Raw genomic sequence first — 16,051 nt, 5'->3', positions numbered from 1 at the left:
AAAGTCTAAATATATTACCCGTTCCTTGCCTATACATATATGAAATTAGTATATTTGTTCATAAAAATATTTATTTGTTTAAACGAAATTGTGATGTAATAAATACGCGTAGCAGATTCAAGGACAAACTGTACGTTCCAGCTCAACGATTAGCTTTGTATCACAACAATGTATATTGCATGGCCATACGCATTTACAACCACCTACCCAGAAATTGTAAAGAATTGTCTCTAAATTTATTTAAGAATTTTTGTTTTAAATTACTGATAGATAAATTGTATTATAGTATAAATGAATTTTTTGACGACAAATTTTAAATTATAAATAATATTGTAATTTTATTTGAATTAATTTACAAATAACTATTTATTTATAATGATGTAATTGAAAATTATTTATTTAAATTGTAAAACTATAAACTTTATATTTGTAATTGTAGTAAATTCATTAATAGTATTATTATTTTCTTCAAAAATATTTGCACGCCAAATCGGCAGAATATGTTGGACCACTGTAAATGTATGAAATACCTTTGTTAACCCATATTCGAGCAAATAAACTAATATATTATTATATATTATATTATTATTTGTCGGCCGTCAAATGCAAAACATTTAAAAAGATATTTTCATCACTTTAAACAGCTTTAAATATGCGGCCGAAATCTGACCACACAAATAAGGAGATATTATACTGTATACTAAAGTGTTTTTTTTTTAAAGAACATCTTAATGAAAGTAAAAAGAATAAATAAATTTAATAGGTCATATTCTAGTTTTCGGCATGCCAGCCGAGAAACAGTTAGCCGCCTCTAAACGCATCTAGTTACCCGACCATCAATTTTAAATAAGAAATATGAAATCCTTTATATTTTTCAACCAAAATCATAAAAATTAAACTCTTTACCAGTGCATACTAAAAACATTTGTAACTACTAAACAAGAAACAATTTTGCTACTTACCTTGCGAATTAATTGAGCATGCTATTTTTTTTTGTTATTTTAGACACAACATACACAGCTTGAATTTCGAAGGCCTACTGCCGATACAATCGAGACATTACTATGCTACAAATTTTAGAAGGTGTAGGGTTTTTTTCAAAAATGCAGTAGGCATGGTTTTTTTAAATGAGTTGTGTAAAGTTTTCTTATAATTGTGATATAACTCCGTACTGGCCGAAAACCAAAGGTGGCCGGTAAACCAGCTAAACCACCCTATATTAAAGAACAAAGGGTATTAAAATAATAATCACTGAAATCATTTAATACAGAAACGGTTAGTTTTATAATTTTATTTAATTTCTCGAAATTTTATTCTTGAAAGATGCGTACAATTGTAGCTGGAGCATAGACTCGTTGGCAGCAAAATTCTCGATGTCAACACGGGCTTTCTCGAAGGGAAATACGTTCGGGAAATTCTCCATCGGCACCGTCATGTTCGAGAAGCGATAAGTTCCCTATAAAATATTTTCTTTAATATACAGTGTTTTGCTAAATTCCCCGGTATAAGATATTTTTATAGATAAGAAAAAAATCATCTGTTCTATCGAAAAGGTAAAACCTTCACGTTCACTAAGTATCTACTTTTTCAGTATCAATAACTCATTGTTTATTTATATAAATAATTAAAATATAGTATGTTTTCTTTTTTTTTTTGCCTACTTTAAAAAATATCAACAGTCTCCACTTTTATTTTTGGACCGAGTCCTTTAAATTTGGCCCTGACCAAATTGAATATTTTATTAAGAGAAAGTTGATCTTTTTCAACCACGAGAAGAACAAATAGATATAAACAAATTTGACATTGCATTGCACACGCTAATACGACATAAATCTAAGGTTTGTTTAACTTTAATCCTTCTGCGATTATTATATGTAGGTACTTAAACATCTTTGAACAATGTCTCGCTGTAAAACTTCATCTAATTAACCATTTGGACACATATACAAAAGAATAAAGATTGTACGTGTAAATATTTTTTTCCTATGATATATTAGGTGGGAAGGGGAAATAGGCCACCTGGTAGTAAGTGGTCACCGCCACCCATAGACTTTGTCGATGTAAGAACTATTAACCATTCCTTATATGACCAATGCGTCGCCAACCTTGGGAACTAAGATGTTATGTTATGCTTCTTGATATTTATATATACTAAGACTTAGTAGTATTCCTGTTTGGCGGTAGAATATCTGATGAATTATTGATACAAACCCCTACCACCAAGTATGTCCTCCACACTACACCCAGGTATACATTTAAGTATAGATAGCCCATAGGTCATCCGTAATAATATCTTAATCTAAGACTTACAGGCGGAAGAGGACACGTGATGCCATACGTAAGAAGTGCAGGAGTGAAATATTTTTCATATTTCAGTAAATCACAATACTTGTAATTAAATTCTATAAACGACCGTCTGTATTCATTGTGAAGATACTCGTAGAATGAAATATGTATCTAAAAATTTAATATTCAAGTTTAGTATTAGTTATAAAAACAAACAGAAAAGATATTCCGCATCGATTTTAATTACCGAAACATTATTAGTCCATTGATGTTTCAAGGTGGACTCGATATTGATCTGGTAACCGCTCTTCCTGCTATATCGTCTGACATCAAAGGTGTAGTTATAGAAGTATTTTTTATTTACGTATACTACTTTGGCCCTCTCTGGTATCACTTGAACAGCCTGTAAGATTAAATACGATGTATAAGTGTCAGGATGTCTTAGCTCAGACCTGTGTTGGACCACTAGGTATTATTAAATTGCTCGAATTTATATTTTGTATGTGTGGCTAATGTATTTTTCAATCAGCTGTAGAAAAAATCCATTTCCATTATTGATCCCACTTGGTAGGGGTAGCATATTTATGGTTCAAAAACAATTAGTAACTCACACAAAAAACTTCAAAAATAATAACTAAAACTATAATCACGATTTTGTACACAATCGTGTAAGCCATTTCGGAAATAAATATCACGATTAACACAATATAACAAATAGTACAATTTTATTCGCATTTACTTTTCCATCTGCTCTAAAATTATAATATAAGGGATACAATTGGTTTTAAACTTTAACATTATGAGATAATAATAGCTGTATTTTCATTAGCTAACAATACAATAATATCCATGATTATATATGTATATTAATATATTTTTAATGTTTCTAATGAAATTATGATTATGGTGATCGACGAGTAGTTCCTCCAAATATATACAGTCATTATGATATAATAAACAAATACTAATATTTTTATTACATAAATATATTGTATCAAAACTATATGTCTACAAAAATTGGCTTGCAATTTTTATTTCAAGTTAATACTAATAGTAACTTTAATATTAATAATATATTAAATATTGTTAATATATTTTTCTCAAACATGCACGGAATTGTTCAAATTAGATTCGAAAAAGAATCCGCAAAATATCACTCAAACACTTTTCCGGTCTCAACATTACTATATTTTCGATACCTCCTTTTTGTCAAAAAGGAAGTAAGAGCACTTTTCGTATGTGATATGTCAATGTCAATAATTTGACAGCTAAACTATAAACATTACGACGTCCGGATGTCCAGGACTTAAGATTTAGGACATAGTTAAAATTTTAAAAATATCTAAGTTATTTTTTATGTATAAAATGTCCCATTATAATAATCAGAATATAACTCTAGACACAAAATATGATGATAACAAGCAGTGCATCGTTGGAACATGTTCAGACATGTGTCCACGTGAAGAAGTTACTTTGTAAGATTTAACTGCGAAAACCTTGTTAATAATCATACTCCAACATGATGAGAATAATTGTGTTATTTATTTAATTAAAGGCGGAAAAAAGAAAAGTTGGTGCATGTTCTAGAAGTTACTGGTTCGGGATACAAATTAATTAAAAGTTACTCCCGTTCGGCGGCCAGTGCTAATATGGCAGTGCCTCGTCTTTTGAGGCCATATCCAGTGCTCTTTGACACTATACACTATTTGTTGCTAAAGTAAATTTTTTAATATTTTTACAGCTGTTATTTCTATTTAATAAATCTCATTGATCTTTAGATTGTCTATATGATTACTTTGAATAAATATCTTGTGAGTTTTTAACGGTAAATTTGTCAAAATATAATTTTTGTTCATTATATACAATATATTAATAAATAATAAAATAAAATTACTTTCCAGGGTATCAAATAGATCAGACGTTCCAATGTCAGTTTTGTATGACTTTCTAAATGATCGTCTAAGGGCTGTAAGGCAAGATATGACTATACAAAGGCTTCCACCAGAGGAGTGCATTGTTCTACTAGAACCTATGATTAGATTTTATGTCTACTTTGGCTATAGGTATTTACATATTAAATATATATGCAATCAGTAAAAACGGTAAACTTTAAAAATATAGTTTATTTTTTATAAATATGTATTTCTTTTAAAATATTTGTTTTAGGTTATGTGAACATCCACTGAGTGAATATGATCCTGTTCTAAACAAGAAATATCTGTTGGAATGTCTGAAATGGTACTTAAGTAGTTGTGACCTTATAGAACGGAGTAAGGTTGGAGTGACTGATGTTGATGAGATCATTGATAATTTATCATCTTTGAATGTTAATAGAGGGAAAGATGGAACTCTCTCATGTGACAGAATATTGGTAGAAAGCTTGTATATCTTATGTAATTTAGATGATATCCACCCACTTTATAGGTATTTGAATTTACCAAAATCTATAAAAAGGTTAGTATTATACTGATTATATGAAAGTTTCATATGAAACTTATAGGTACCTGTTGTCCAATGTAAAATTAAATGGAAATTATACAAGTCTAAAATTAATGACATACCAACAATTTCATAACATAAAATGAAAATTTAGCTGTGTCTCCTCTAAAAAGAAAATTGGCTTCTTTTATCATGCCTGACTCTGAACAATAATAACTGTATAGAAATGTATGTATGACATGCAGTGTATTTTGTTTCTCCCGGTTATAATACAATTTATTTTTGTTTTTACACTTATACACACAATTACACAAATATTTAAATTATTGTTGTACATTCACTTACTTATATTTTTTGTTAAAATAATGTTGTGATAGTATCTCATAATAACTTGTTTTTGTATTGCCATATGTGAAGCTGTGCTCATTATTATATATAGAGTTAAAATTATTACAATATAAATATTGTAGAGTTTCTATATTAAAGCTGACCTACAACATAGCATTGGCTCACCAGCATGGGAATTACATCAGAATGTTGCAACTTTCTACAAGATTATGTCCACTAACATTCTCAGTTCTCTGCTTGTATCTGCCTTCATTACAAAAGTGAGTTGATATTTGTACAAATTTATCATATTATTTATTGATTCAATTTTGAAAATCCTAAACTGTACAAGAAGTTCTTTCTTATATTCCGAAAACTATTAATTTATTGAATGTAAAGAAATAAATCATTATATATTTATTTCAGAAGAGCTTTGCAAAGCCTGAGTACTGCATTCAATAGTAAACATTTGACTGTGCCTGTGAGGGTGGTACAAAAGTGGCTAGCATTCAACAGTGAGGAGGAAGTGCGTTCGGCTTGTAAATATTATGGTCTGGAAGCTACTGATGGTGTATTCTTTAACAAGAGTAATTTTAAACTCCATGAAAATATGGTATGATAACATTTCTATCCATATTTTAATGACTGACTAAATATTTATGAATATGTAACATCAACATCTGGTACTCATGTATATGTATTATTTTATGTTTAAAAGAAGGCTACCATATAATTGGGATAGTACATTGCCATAGATGCGCACGAAAAAAATTTCGATTACACACAATATTCCAAAAAGTTAATTAACAAAGTTTTATTTTTATTGTTTTAGCTCCCACCGAAAAAATACTATAAAGCAAAAATATTAAGTTTGAAGCTTGAAGATATGCTATCCTATACTATTTAATGTTAAATATCTTAAGAATGTAACAACTGATCTCATTATTTTTTGTTAAAAGTTTATATCGTTTTTAAATAAAACAAAGAATTATAAAGGAATCCTTTATTTATTTACATAAGAAAATTCACCTAATTACGCATGACTAATTACATTCGACAACAAAATCTATCTAAACCGTATGTGGCCTCAACTCATTAAATCCATAACATAGAAATGGGGCCTCATATATATTTACTACTTAGTAACCAAAATCATGATTACAAAAAAATATTTGTGAGTAAAGATATTAAATTTTAATCTGTAATTTGTACAAAAATAAACGGAATATTTATTTTCAATAGGTTACTGTTTTCACTTTGGTATCTAATTTTTGATCAATTTATAAAATGTTATTGTAGAACGCCAATATATTTAAAAACCAATTTACGTATTTATCCATTACTCGATTTTTTATACAAATTAGATTAAACTAGATAATACATAACACTATGTATAATTAGCCAATTTTATAGGTACTTTGTACCGGAGGACATACATGCATACATTTTAACAAATTTACATTTAAATAAATATATTCCTCCATTTGTAACGCGTATTTTTAACCTTTATATTATCATACTAGAAAGCGTTTCTAAATTGAAAAGCAAATGAATAGGCATCAAACAGAATAATTGAAAATTTTATTGATTCATTGTTATATAATTTTAACTGATCTTCAACATTCGTTGTTTTGTAACAGAACATACTTGCAGCTCACTCTAACGTCTCACCCTTCGTAGTCTAGTCGGTGAAGCTTAGAGAGCTGGAGCGTTGTTACTTCATTTATGATATTACTTATTATATTTTCCAATTGTATTGATTCTAGTATAGTTTTAGGAGTTTCCCAGCATTATCTATTACTTGTCTCTCAAGGACAATATCTCAAAATCACCTCATTACTAGCAATTTGGTAACATTTCTTTTCAGTATATTATACATAATTTCTTTCGTGATTTACATGTAATAATACTTTCTGTATTAAACTTAATTTACAAATGTTCTTAATTTACTCAAATTTAATAACGACCTAAGATTGTAACATATCGGCTGCTCAATTAGCTTTATATTTTAGCGTATAGCACCAAGCGGGCATAAAAAGATATATATAATCAAAATTAAAAATTTACTAGTTTTATAGTAACAAAATTGCGAAGACTAATGCAAAGCTGGATGTGACACTGCAATAACTTTAATTATTATATTAACAGTTTTTTGTTTTCAATCACAAGTGACATTTTATCAGAAAAATAAAATTTGCGTTTCATCATAGTTCCTATTCCATCAATTAAAATATCTGGCGTTACATAGTCCTTAAAAAATGTCACGACCCAGCAGAGAATTAGTGTCTCCTCACGCGCGAATTCATTGTGATAAAAAAATGTTACAAGACGAAATACAAAATAATAACAAAACGAATTTACACGGATTTAATCAACTATACATGAGTTAATGTACAAGATTGACCTACCCAAGGTCACATTAAGGTCAACGTATCAAATCTCTTGTGGATTAAAACAACAGAGCCTCACTCCTCATCGCGCTGGAATAGCTACGCGAATGACATTGTCCAAGTTCTATAATTTCTTTTGTTTGTTTGATGGCTAATACGGTTATAATAGTGAAGCTCAGTGGACCGAAGACCCCATAATTGTCATGTCATTACAATGGTGCTGGCAGGAGATTAAAAATATTTATACACATTGAAATACAACAGGCTAACAAATATAAAACAGCGAGGTTGTATTGTAAGTCTTTATACAACTGTTGTCATTTATTTTTAGTTTGCCTTTTTAAGTTATTTGAATTATCACAAACACATAATTCTTAAATATACAATTTTTTTATTTAAAAAGATTTGTATATAAAAACAGTTACTGCTTTATACCAAGTACACCTTTTTATAGTCAAATGGCTAAAGAAAATGGTATTTTGTGCGTTTATAATAGAAAGCTTACTCCTCAGAGTTATATAAAGACATACATATAACCTTACATATTTAAGACATCTACAACAACAATAATCAACAGTAAATAAATAGATCATGCACACAATACCCTCAAAAGTCCCGACGGTAGCGTCTTCACCAACAAATGGTAACATCATTTTAATATCTAATGTCTTACGAAAAATATTTATATATCACAAAATATTCGAATTTATTTAGTTTAGCTTACTTACAGTTTGTTTTTTCTAATGTTTGAAGAAAATTAAAATTGGTCCAATGTTTTGAACTAATGTCGTTAAATAAATATTATATGTCAATCCCTTCAACTATTATTATGGAGGCACAGTTTAATAATTATCTCAAGAGAACTAATTCAATTACCTTGATAAAATGTCCAGTGTGGTGATCACTTCTCGATATAAAAAGTAACATATTAAATTTATAAAATGTCTGAATTATTTTCTAAAAAAAATCACCAACAATGAATAATTAAAAACTTTTATATTCTAAATAGGCTAAAATATACCTTGGTCATAAAGAAAGACATCAGAATATTATTGTCTACATAACACACGGTATATGAAGTAAGATTACGTTAAGGTTACATTGAGACTAATGTCCTCAAAAGATGTTACTCTTAACACATTAATCACACTACCATCGAGACTACACAACATAACAACTACGATAATATTTAATCAGCTGCGCTGCACCAGTGCTCTCGTATGAAATGCATCCCGCGACTGCCGGCCCGTTCAGGGTGTCTTAAACACCTGTAACGGTGAGAGAAAAAAACTGATTAAAATTATTATAAAGATGTCTATTTTAAAAGAAGAAAACGTTTACATTAATGAGATATTATTGTTTAATAAATTTTACAGAATATAAATTAAATTTTTATACAATGTTTTTGGATTTGTTTAGATAACGAGAATATTTTTTTTATTTACCATTAGTTCACAATTATAGTAAAACTTACAATCTCCTAATGTTTGAGGAAAGCGTCATCGAATAGCTCCAGTTCGTGGCAGAGGTAGTTCGCCTTGTTCCTCAGTTTCTTGGCGGAGGTGGACGCTCCGTCTAACATTTTAATAGCCTCCTTGACTTCGGTCAGCTCGCTGTCCATCTCGGTGGTCGCCTCGTCCACCAAACGACAGAGCCGAGCGAACATCGTGGAGAGCTCTCTAACGTAGATAGACAGTCATTAGTTATGCAAGTTACGATTAGTGCGGCAAACTCAAATCCTAGCTAACTGCGCAGGACACGATGCACAAACACAGATAGACTCTCAACTCTCTGGTAATTGATTCGATCGAAGAGGCATTACGTGCAGGAACAACATGATTCATCACATCATTGTTGACTTCCCAATTCTGGGTTACTAGTACTAACATCTGCAAAAGTAGGCGGGAGTCTACAGCGGATACGTACTGCTGCACCTGGTGGCTGCAGTTGGCGGAGGTGAGGTCGACGATGAGGCGCAGCTTGCGGCCGGCGTGCGCCACGTACTGCCGCTTGAACACGCGCTCCTGCGCGCGCGTGGTCCACGTCAGCCGCTCGTACGCGTACAGCGCGCCGTACACCAGCCCCGTCACCGCCACCACCCGCCAGCCCACCGTCTTCAGCAACTGTCGGCAGCAGCGGTACGAATATTAAAATCATTCTGATACTGTAACTTTAAATACGACATTATACTCGTCCGCTCACCAGTCCGGAGAGCAGCAGGCCGCCCATGGTGCCCTGCGAGGTGAGCGCGCCGAGGGCGAACTTGGAGACCATGCTCCACTCCTCCGCACTGAGCGGGCCCACGCCGGGGGCGGGGCGCGGGGCCTCCTGCGCCGCGGGGGGCATCGACGGAGGGATCTGTTCGGATTATCGTTTATTGTTAGTGGACGAGATGGTTTTATTTATGCTTATTATCGAAAAATGTTCGAAATGTCTTCGATGCGCCCTCTCTGAAATTATGGGATCCATAGTTATCATCAAAATCTATAACTTTAATTGTCTACGATGACTCCATAAAAAAAACCCTAAATTAATTATAATAAATGTGTAAATTTATAAAGTAGTATGCGTTAATACCTGTGTTACCGTTGGAGGATTCTTTAAGGCGATTTTATTCGTGTTCCGTCCCTGGAAGCGCTGGATCAGAGCCGTGATCCCGTAAGAAAAGCGGAACGTCAGATCCTCTTGGAAATCGGCGCAGAGGTTGTCGCAGTTGAGGCGGTAGAGCACTTCGAAGGGTTGCTGGTGGGGCACGATGTAGCTGGCTGCCGCCGCTCGCTTGTGCATGGGCAGTATGTTGTACATGCGTTCTGGGGAACAGGATTAGGACGAAACGAAATTTAAAAAAAAGGAACTATATAGCCTACTCCAATGGAAGTAGGAACGTACGTACGTTTACGTATTTCATGCGATTCGCTAATAACTCAGCTATATTGTGCTCCACTACGGGTGTATGGTTAATATAACTTATAATACACTATGAACACTGTGACGCTCACCGGCCATCTCCTTCTGCGCCTCGTCCATCTCGTGGCCGATGTCGGCGGACAGGCGCTTCTTGAGGCGCGAGCCGAGGCCGGCCTCCACGTGGCGGTGCAGCGCGCGCTTGTACTGCTCCAGCGCGCCGCGCTCGCTGCGGAACGGCGCCTCGTACTCGTCCACCAGCGCCGACAGCCGCCGGATCTCCTGGCTCAGCGTCAGCGACACCTGCGGGCACCGGTCGCGTCGGGCTCGAGCTTCGGGTACTCCGCCTCGTGGGGGCGGGAGGACCGCGGGTTACCTTGTGCTCCACGCTCTCCACCATGCGACCGATCTTGTCCTTCATCTGGCGCGTGATGGCGGTGAGCTGCTCCTCCACGGCCGACAGCTGCTCCTGGAGAACGCGTTGCTTCTCCACCTTCGCGGCCTTCTGCTCGCTCGAGCTGTTGTACACCTGAGCCGCGATAGTCGTGTACGTTTATTATATTCGGCGTCACCGACGACATTTTTAAGTTCTTTTTTCTTTAAATAATTTAAATGCGTTATCGACGGTAATATGAAATACAAATTTAGTCTATGTCATCCAAATGTTTGTGAGTTAATTGTGATTTTGATTACAATATATGGTTTATACGACACCACGGCAAATGATGTAAAACAAACGACGCGGAACTATCTATAGGCCTCACGAGCTCGAGCGCCGCCATGACGTCGCCGGCGATGTTCTTCCCGCGGCGCGAGTGCTGCGCGAACTTGGTGCGCACGGCGGACTGGCTGATGCACTCCTCGAACTTGCGCTCGAAGTCCACGAACTCGAAGTAGCGCACCTGGTGCCCGTCCGCCAGCAGCGGCGCTGCGGACATCGCACGCCACCGTCACGCGTCTACGTTACGAATGTAGCTGGGAGGTAGGTGCCACCCACGTGTCATTTATTCTACCGCAAAGCAGCAGTACAGTATTCAATGGCGAGTTAGCCAGAGTGATCGTAAGCATAAGGGCGATGTGAGCAGTGGTTGGTGTTCTTATAGCACCAATGACTTATGACATTAATGACAGTGTCCATTTTCCTGTCGACCATGTGATAAAAATATAAAGAATTACGCTGAATCACTCATCCTTCAAACTGACACACTGCAACAGTAGTGGCACCATATAGATGAACGTGAAGACGAGGGGGGTACTCACAGGAGACTGGCTTCTCCCGTTCGCGCATGCGCGTGAGCAGCGCCTCCTTGGCCGAGATGAAGAAGATGCGCTCCTCCGCCTCCTTGGGGGAGCACACGCGCAGCTCGCGGGACAGGAAGTCCACGCAGCGGTTGGCGTGCTGGCTGCGCACCTTCGGGCACAGGAAGCTCGTTATGGAACAGCTCGAGACAACGTTATACATTAATGATAATTCGATGGACGAAATCTAGTTACGATTATTTTACATATATTACTAAGCGTCATTAAAAAAATCTTACTTGGTCTAAATACTCGGGTTCCGAAGCGGAAGCGTCCCATCGATTATTCAATATGAATATATTCGGTTGCGATATCTTCGTCGAAACTTTGTGAAAGAAATTCTTCTCCTGTGAAATTAAGTCAAAAACGACATTAAATAAATATGAAAAGCAACAGAAATGATAAATTTTATTTATTTGACGTTATATACGACTTTATATTTGCTCTACTCAATCGCCATTTATATTTGTATTATTTAATGCTAATATTATACGAAATGTAAAAAAATATTTAGTTACAACATATGGTTGCACGGAATGTTTGTTTCAAAATTTTTAAAGTATGTTTCAATCATTCATTTAAAGCATTACTATTTAAAATTGATATCATATTATACACAGGATAATATAACAACTAAGATTAGAATTTTGTTGATATTTTTTGCCTCGGGAATGAAACGATCGTCTCCAGGCTGTATCAAAAATAAATAATTTATCATTGTAATCACGAATATTCGACAAAAAAAGAAAAACATCCCGCTGAGTTTCTTTCGGTTTCTCACGGCAACGGAGTCCCCGCGGCGGGGCCCGCGCGAACAAGGGAGCGACTCACGGTGACCATGAGCGTGGACTCGGCGTTGGCGACGAGCACGAACACGTCGGCGTCGAGGCAGTGCTTGTCGATCCACTGGTCCAGGTTGGGCGTGACGTCGACGCCGGGGCTGTCCACCAGCACCACGTCGTCGCGCAGCAGCGCGCACAGCTCGCGCGGCCAGTGCACGTGCACCAGCGAGCACTCCTGCAGCCGCGACGCGCACAGCGCGTGGCCCAGCTGGCTCACCGACTGCAAGCGCACGTTTGTGTTTGTGGACATTATAATACCTAAGAGAAGCCTCTGTGACCGGAAACTGTCTCTGGACTGTTGAATGGAAATGGAATGGCATTGATACGAAATATTTTAACATTATTTGTTCCTGTTCTCGTTGAAGACTGCGAGTGAAATTTACCTGTACATTGAGCTTCTCCTCGGAACCTTCTGTCCTCATGAAGGCCTCGTCTGTATCGGATCCCTCCACCTGCAGGAAGCAGTTGGTGGTGTGACCTATGCCACTCGGCAAGATCTTGTCGTGAAGCATAGCATTGATGACTGTGCTCTTACCATTGCTCGTCCTTAAATAAATAAATAAATATCGTTAATATAAGTTTTTACAGGTATTATATTTTTCTAATAAATCAAATTTAAGAAGAAGTAGGATAGAAGTAGGTTGACCAGACTGCCAATGATAGTATGAGCCACCTGATAGTTAGTGGTACTTACCACCCCTAAGCATTGGCACTTTGAGAAATACTAACCATCCCTTACATAACTAACTGACAATGGAAAAACTTGGATGTTAGGCATGTCCTAGCACATGCTCTCGTAACTTATAGTACCAGTGAGTAGGATCTTAGCTAACAAACATTATTTATGTTGAATGAGAGAACAGTAGTAATATATACTATGGCATTGCTTATATACCCCAGTAAATATAAATGTACTAGTTGAAACCAAAACTATTAAGTGATGGAAAACTGATCATATCTGCACATTTTCAAATGTGCCATCTGTGTTATGATTTTTATAACATTAAAAATATAATACAGTGGATTACAAAATGTATACAAATTACATAAAATGCAATTTAATTTGTTTGTATATGTATTTAAAGAAAATTCCATACGCAAATTAGCACTTGCAGCATTTGTCTATAGCTAGCGAGTCTAGGAACTGTTCTACTGCTAACTTCTGATACTAACAACGCTCAATAAGGAGCCTGTCTAAATTGAAAAGAGATGTTTCAAGTTGATAATTTATATTTGGCCAGGCTGGCTGTTCCTTAGGGACTTTGCTTGAAGTTACTTAGCCAATTAGTATAGATTGACAAAAACCTGTGGTGAATGAATATGAAAACATACCTTCCAAAGAATGCCACTTTCATGTGATCTCGTTTAAGAACCTCCCGTATGGCTTGTACTTTACTGACATACGCTTCAACATTCGCAACATCTTGTGCTGTCGCAATACCATTCTCCCCAGACACAGCTGAAAATTGATAAAGTGAAACTTGAAACATTTAGCACATTGGAGAATTGATAACACTTCATTAGAAAAATTACAATTGTACAAATCATAATAATTTATTTTTGTTAGAATCCAATAAGGAAGGTTATAATAATTATAAATATTAAAAAATAACTAAAACTATTTACTATATAATAAATCTATATTAAATGTAATGGAATTGTCAATAAAATTATTATATTTCGTCATTCGTAAAGCAGCATTCTCTCTGGTTTTCACTTTAAAAGTTATTGAAAGTCAAATAATTTTGTATTGAAACAAATTTCATTTTAGGTAATATTAAATCATTTCTGATAAGATTTACTCTTCTTGTGATAAACAGAATGGGCTACAAAAGATAATCTTTTGAGTTTGTAAGTATTTAAATAAAATATACTATAGATTGACATTAAATAATCTGTTATATAAAAATTAGTGCTTGCTTTAATCTATGTTAAATATATTTTAGTCTGAAGATTATTCTCTTAGTATTAACAACATAAAATTAGTAGAATACACGGGAAAATTATTTAAAAATTTTACAAATTAAAGCATCATTAATTTGTTTTTATAATTAAGATAAATTTTACTTATTATAAACAACAATTTCTTCAATACTATTACATCCATAGTATATAAGAAAAGATTAAACAATGATTTGGCAAGGGATTTTACTATTAACATAATTATATTACTATAAATACAAACTTACCATGCATAAATGTAACTGCATCCTTGACATAATCATCAATTTCAACAAATATATCATTAATCTTCTTTTTGGCTCTTACAAATATCTGTAGAGGCGAATCCACATTTGACATATTGACACGAACAGTCCCATTGTTCATAGCGACGTTATGAGGCCCGTCGCCAGCCATCATCGATATTGTACGGTTAACATATGCAGCCATACGGGAAGGAAAGATGCACTGTGTTCGTTAGCTGTACCTTACACTGGACAATGCCAATTATATAATTACAATACCACTTCTATGGTTCAAACACAACATGCACGATACAACTGCAACAAAAACAAAACAAGCATAAGAGTGCATAGCAAGACAGACACAGTGCGATGATATCATAGCATTTGAAATGGTTCATGAGTATATATCACACACAATCGTAAAATTAAAGTAATTGCTAGTAAATATCCTATTTTTTTTTCATTTCCAATGTCTCTCTGCTGGGCAAAAGTTCCTCTCTCGTCTCAACGAGAATATAATATATTTTTTCTACCACAAATAACCTATATGTGATCCACACAATAAAGATAAATCAATAAAAGTTTAACATGAGCTACAAATTGAATTGCACTTTGGTATATAAGGTTGAAGGAAGAATACTTTATAGGTTTCATAATTCAACTGATATTAATACAGCTGATGTGGTTGACTGAATTTGTTACAGAGTATGTTTCACTAGGTTATAGCAAATTATAAGAGAAATAAAACAAGTATCACACCACGAATAAGCTAGTGAATATGAGTAAAGTGCAGCAAAAGCAAAACATTGAGCACTACATAAATGTAAATCTAGTGCACCTTATCATTCCGTTGCATCATAGACATCACAAACACATCCCTGCAGTCCGAGCCGCGTGAAAATTTATGTTAACTTTAAACTATTTATATATTTTATCCATTACTAAAAAAAACCTTTTAAGACGTAAAACAAATGACAGCCGCTGAATATGAGATATGCGCTGAATTTCAGATATATTTTATTTTTTAAGCATATAAGGAAAGTTTAAAATATCCAACATCAAATGATCTTACCTGTTTTAAAGCAACATTATATTACATTACATAAACTGTATTTTTATTTATTTTTTCGGCAGAATATACCTGTAAAATTTTTCATTTATGATTTTTGCATGTTTTTGTTCTCTATTACTTTTTAATACTATACTTCGATTTACTGTATTAAATTAAAATAATTTCATTGGTTCGCACACCATTTCTAGAAATTCCTCCAATCATATTTCTTTATTGAACTACGACGTTTCGTAAGTGCTCAAGATATTTTACCAGTTGTCTATAGTATACATTTTTTTCTGATTTCTAAAAAAATGTGAGCTAAAA

At 34.5% G+C, this 16,051-nt stretch overlaps 3 protein-coding genes across 6 annotated transcripts; 1 reads left to right on the top strand and 2 right to left on the bottom strand.

Annotated features, from left to right (window-relative positions):
* Window positions 1-1,276: 1,276 nt before the first annotated feature.
* LOC125064700 lies at window positions 1,277-2,963 on the bottom strand. The gene is made up of 4 exons (XM_047671881.1): window positions 2,947-2,963; window positions 2,534-2,738; window positions 2,311-2,457; window positions 1,277-1,456 (listed from the first exon to the last, which is right to left on the bottom strand). The coding sequence occupies exons 1-4, from the start codon at window positions 2,961-2,963 to the stop codon at window positions 1,295-1,297; spliced, it is 531 nt and encodes a 176-aa protein (XP_047527837.1). The 3' UTR covers window positions 1,277-1,294.
* A 597-nt stretch (window positions 2,964-3,560) lies between these two features.
* LOC125064967 (SAC3 domain-containing protein 1) lies at window positions 3,561-6,051 on the top strand. The gene is made up of 7 exons (XM_047672330.1): window positions 3,561-3,761; window positions 3,842-4,003; window positions 4,188-4,349; window positions 4,453-4,740; window positions 5,196-5,333; window positions 5,479-5,665; window positions 5,885-6,051. The coding sequence occupies exons 1-7, from the start codon at window positions 3,643-3,645 to the stop codon at window positions 5,957-5,959; spliced, it is 1,131 nt and encodes a 376-aa protein (XP_047528286.1). The 5' UTR covers window positions 3,561-3,642; the 3' UTR covers window positions 5,960-6,051.
* Window positions 6,052-6,566: 515 nt separating this feature from the next.
* LOC125064966 (transmembrane GTPase Marf) lies at window positions 6,567-15,808 on the bottom strand. 4 transcript variants are annotated; one of them, XM_047672327.1, is made up of 15 exons: window positions 15,746-15,808; window positions 14,677-14,988; window positions 13,820-13,946; window positions 12,871-13,033; window positions 12,477-12,707; window positions 11,885-11,992; window positions 11,607-11,757; window positions 11,111-11,274; window positions 10,723-10,875; window positions 10,442-10,649; window positions 10,020-10,252; window positions 9,645-9,800; window positions 9,369-9,565; window positions 8,913-9,121; window positions 6,567-8,710 (listed from the first exon to the last, which is right to left on the bottom strand). In XM_047672327.1, the coding sequence occupies exons 2-14, from the start codon at window positions 14,876-14,878 to the stop codon at window positions 8,923-8,925; spliced, it is 2,292 nt and encodes a 763-aa protein (XP_047528283.1). In that variant the 5' UTR covers window positions 14,879-14,988; window positions 15,746-15,808; the 3' UTR covers window positions 6,567-8,710; window positions 8,913-8,922. The 4 variants fall into 4 exon arrangements, with proteins under 4 accessions (XP_047528283.1, XP_047528285.1, XP_047528284.1 ...); XM_047672329.1 differs by having other exon boundaries at window positions 14,677-14,921; XM_047672328.1 differs by lacking the exon at window positions 15,746-15,808 and adding an exon at window positions 15,512-15,611 and having other exon boundaries at window positions 14,677-14,921.
* Window positions 15,809-16,051: the final 243 nt, after the last annotated feature.

Source organism: Vanessa atalanta, chromosome 6, assembly GCF_905147765.1.
Source record: "Vanessa atalanta chromosome 6, ilVanAtal1.2, whole genome shotgun sequence".
In the NCBI taxonomy this organism is placed as follows: domain Eukaryota; kingdom Metazoa; phylum Arthropoda; class Insecta; order Lepidoptera; family Nymphalidae; genus Vanessa; species Vanessa atalanta.
This window is presented reverse-complemented; position numbering and strand designations above follow the sequence as displayed.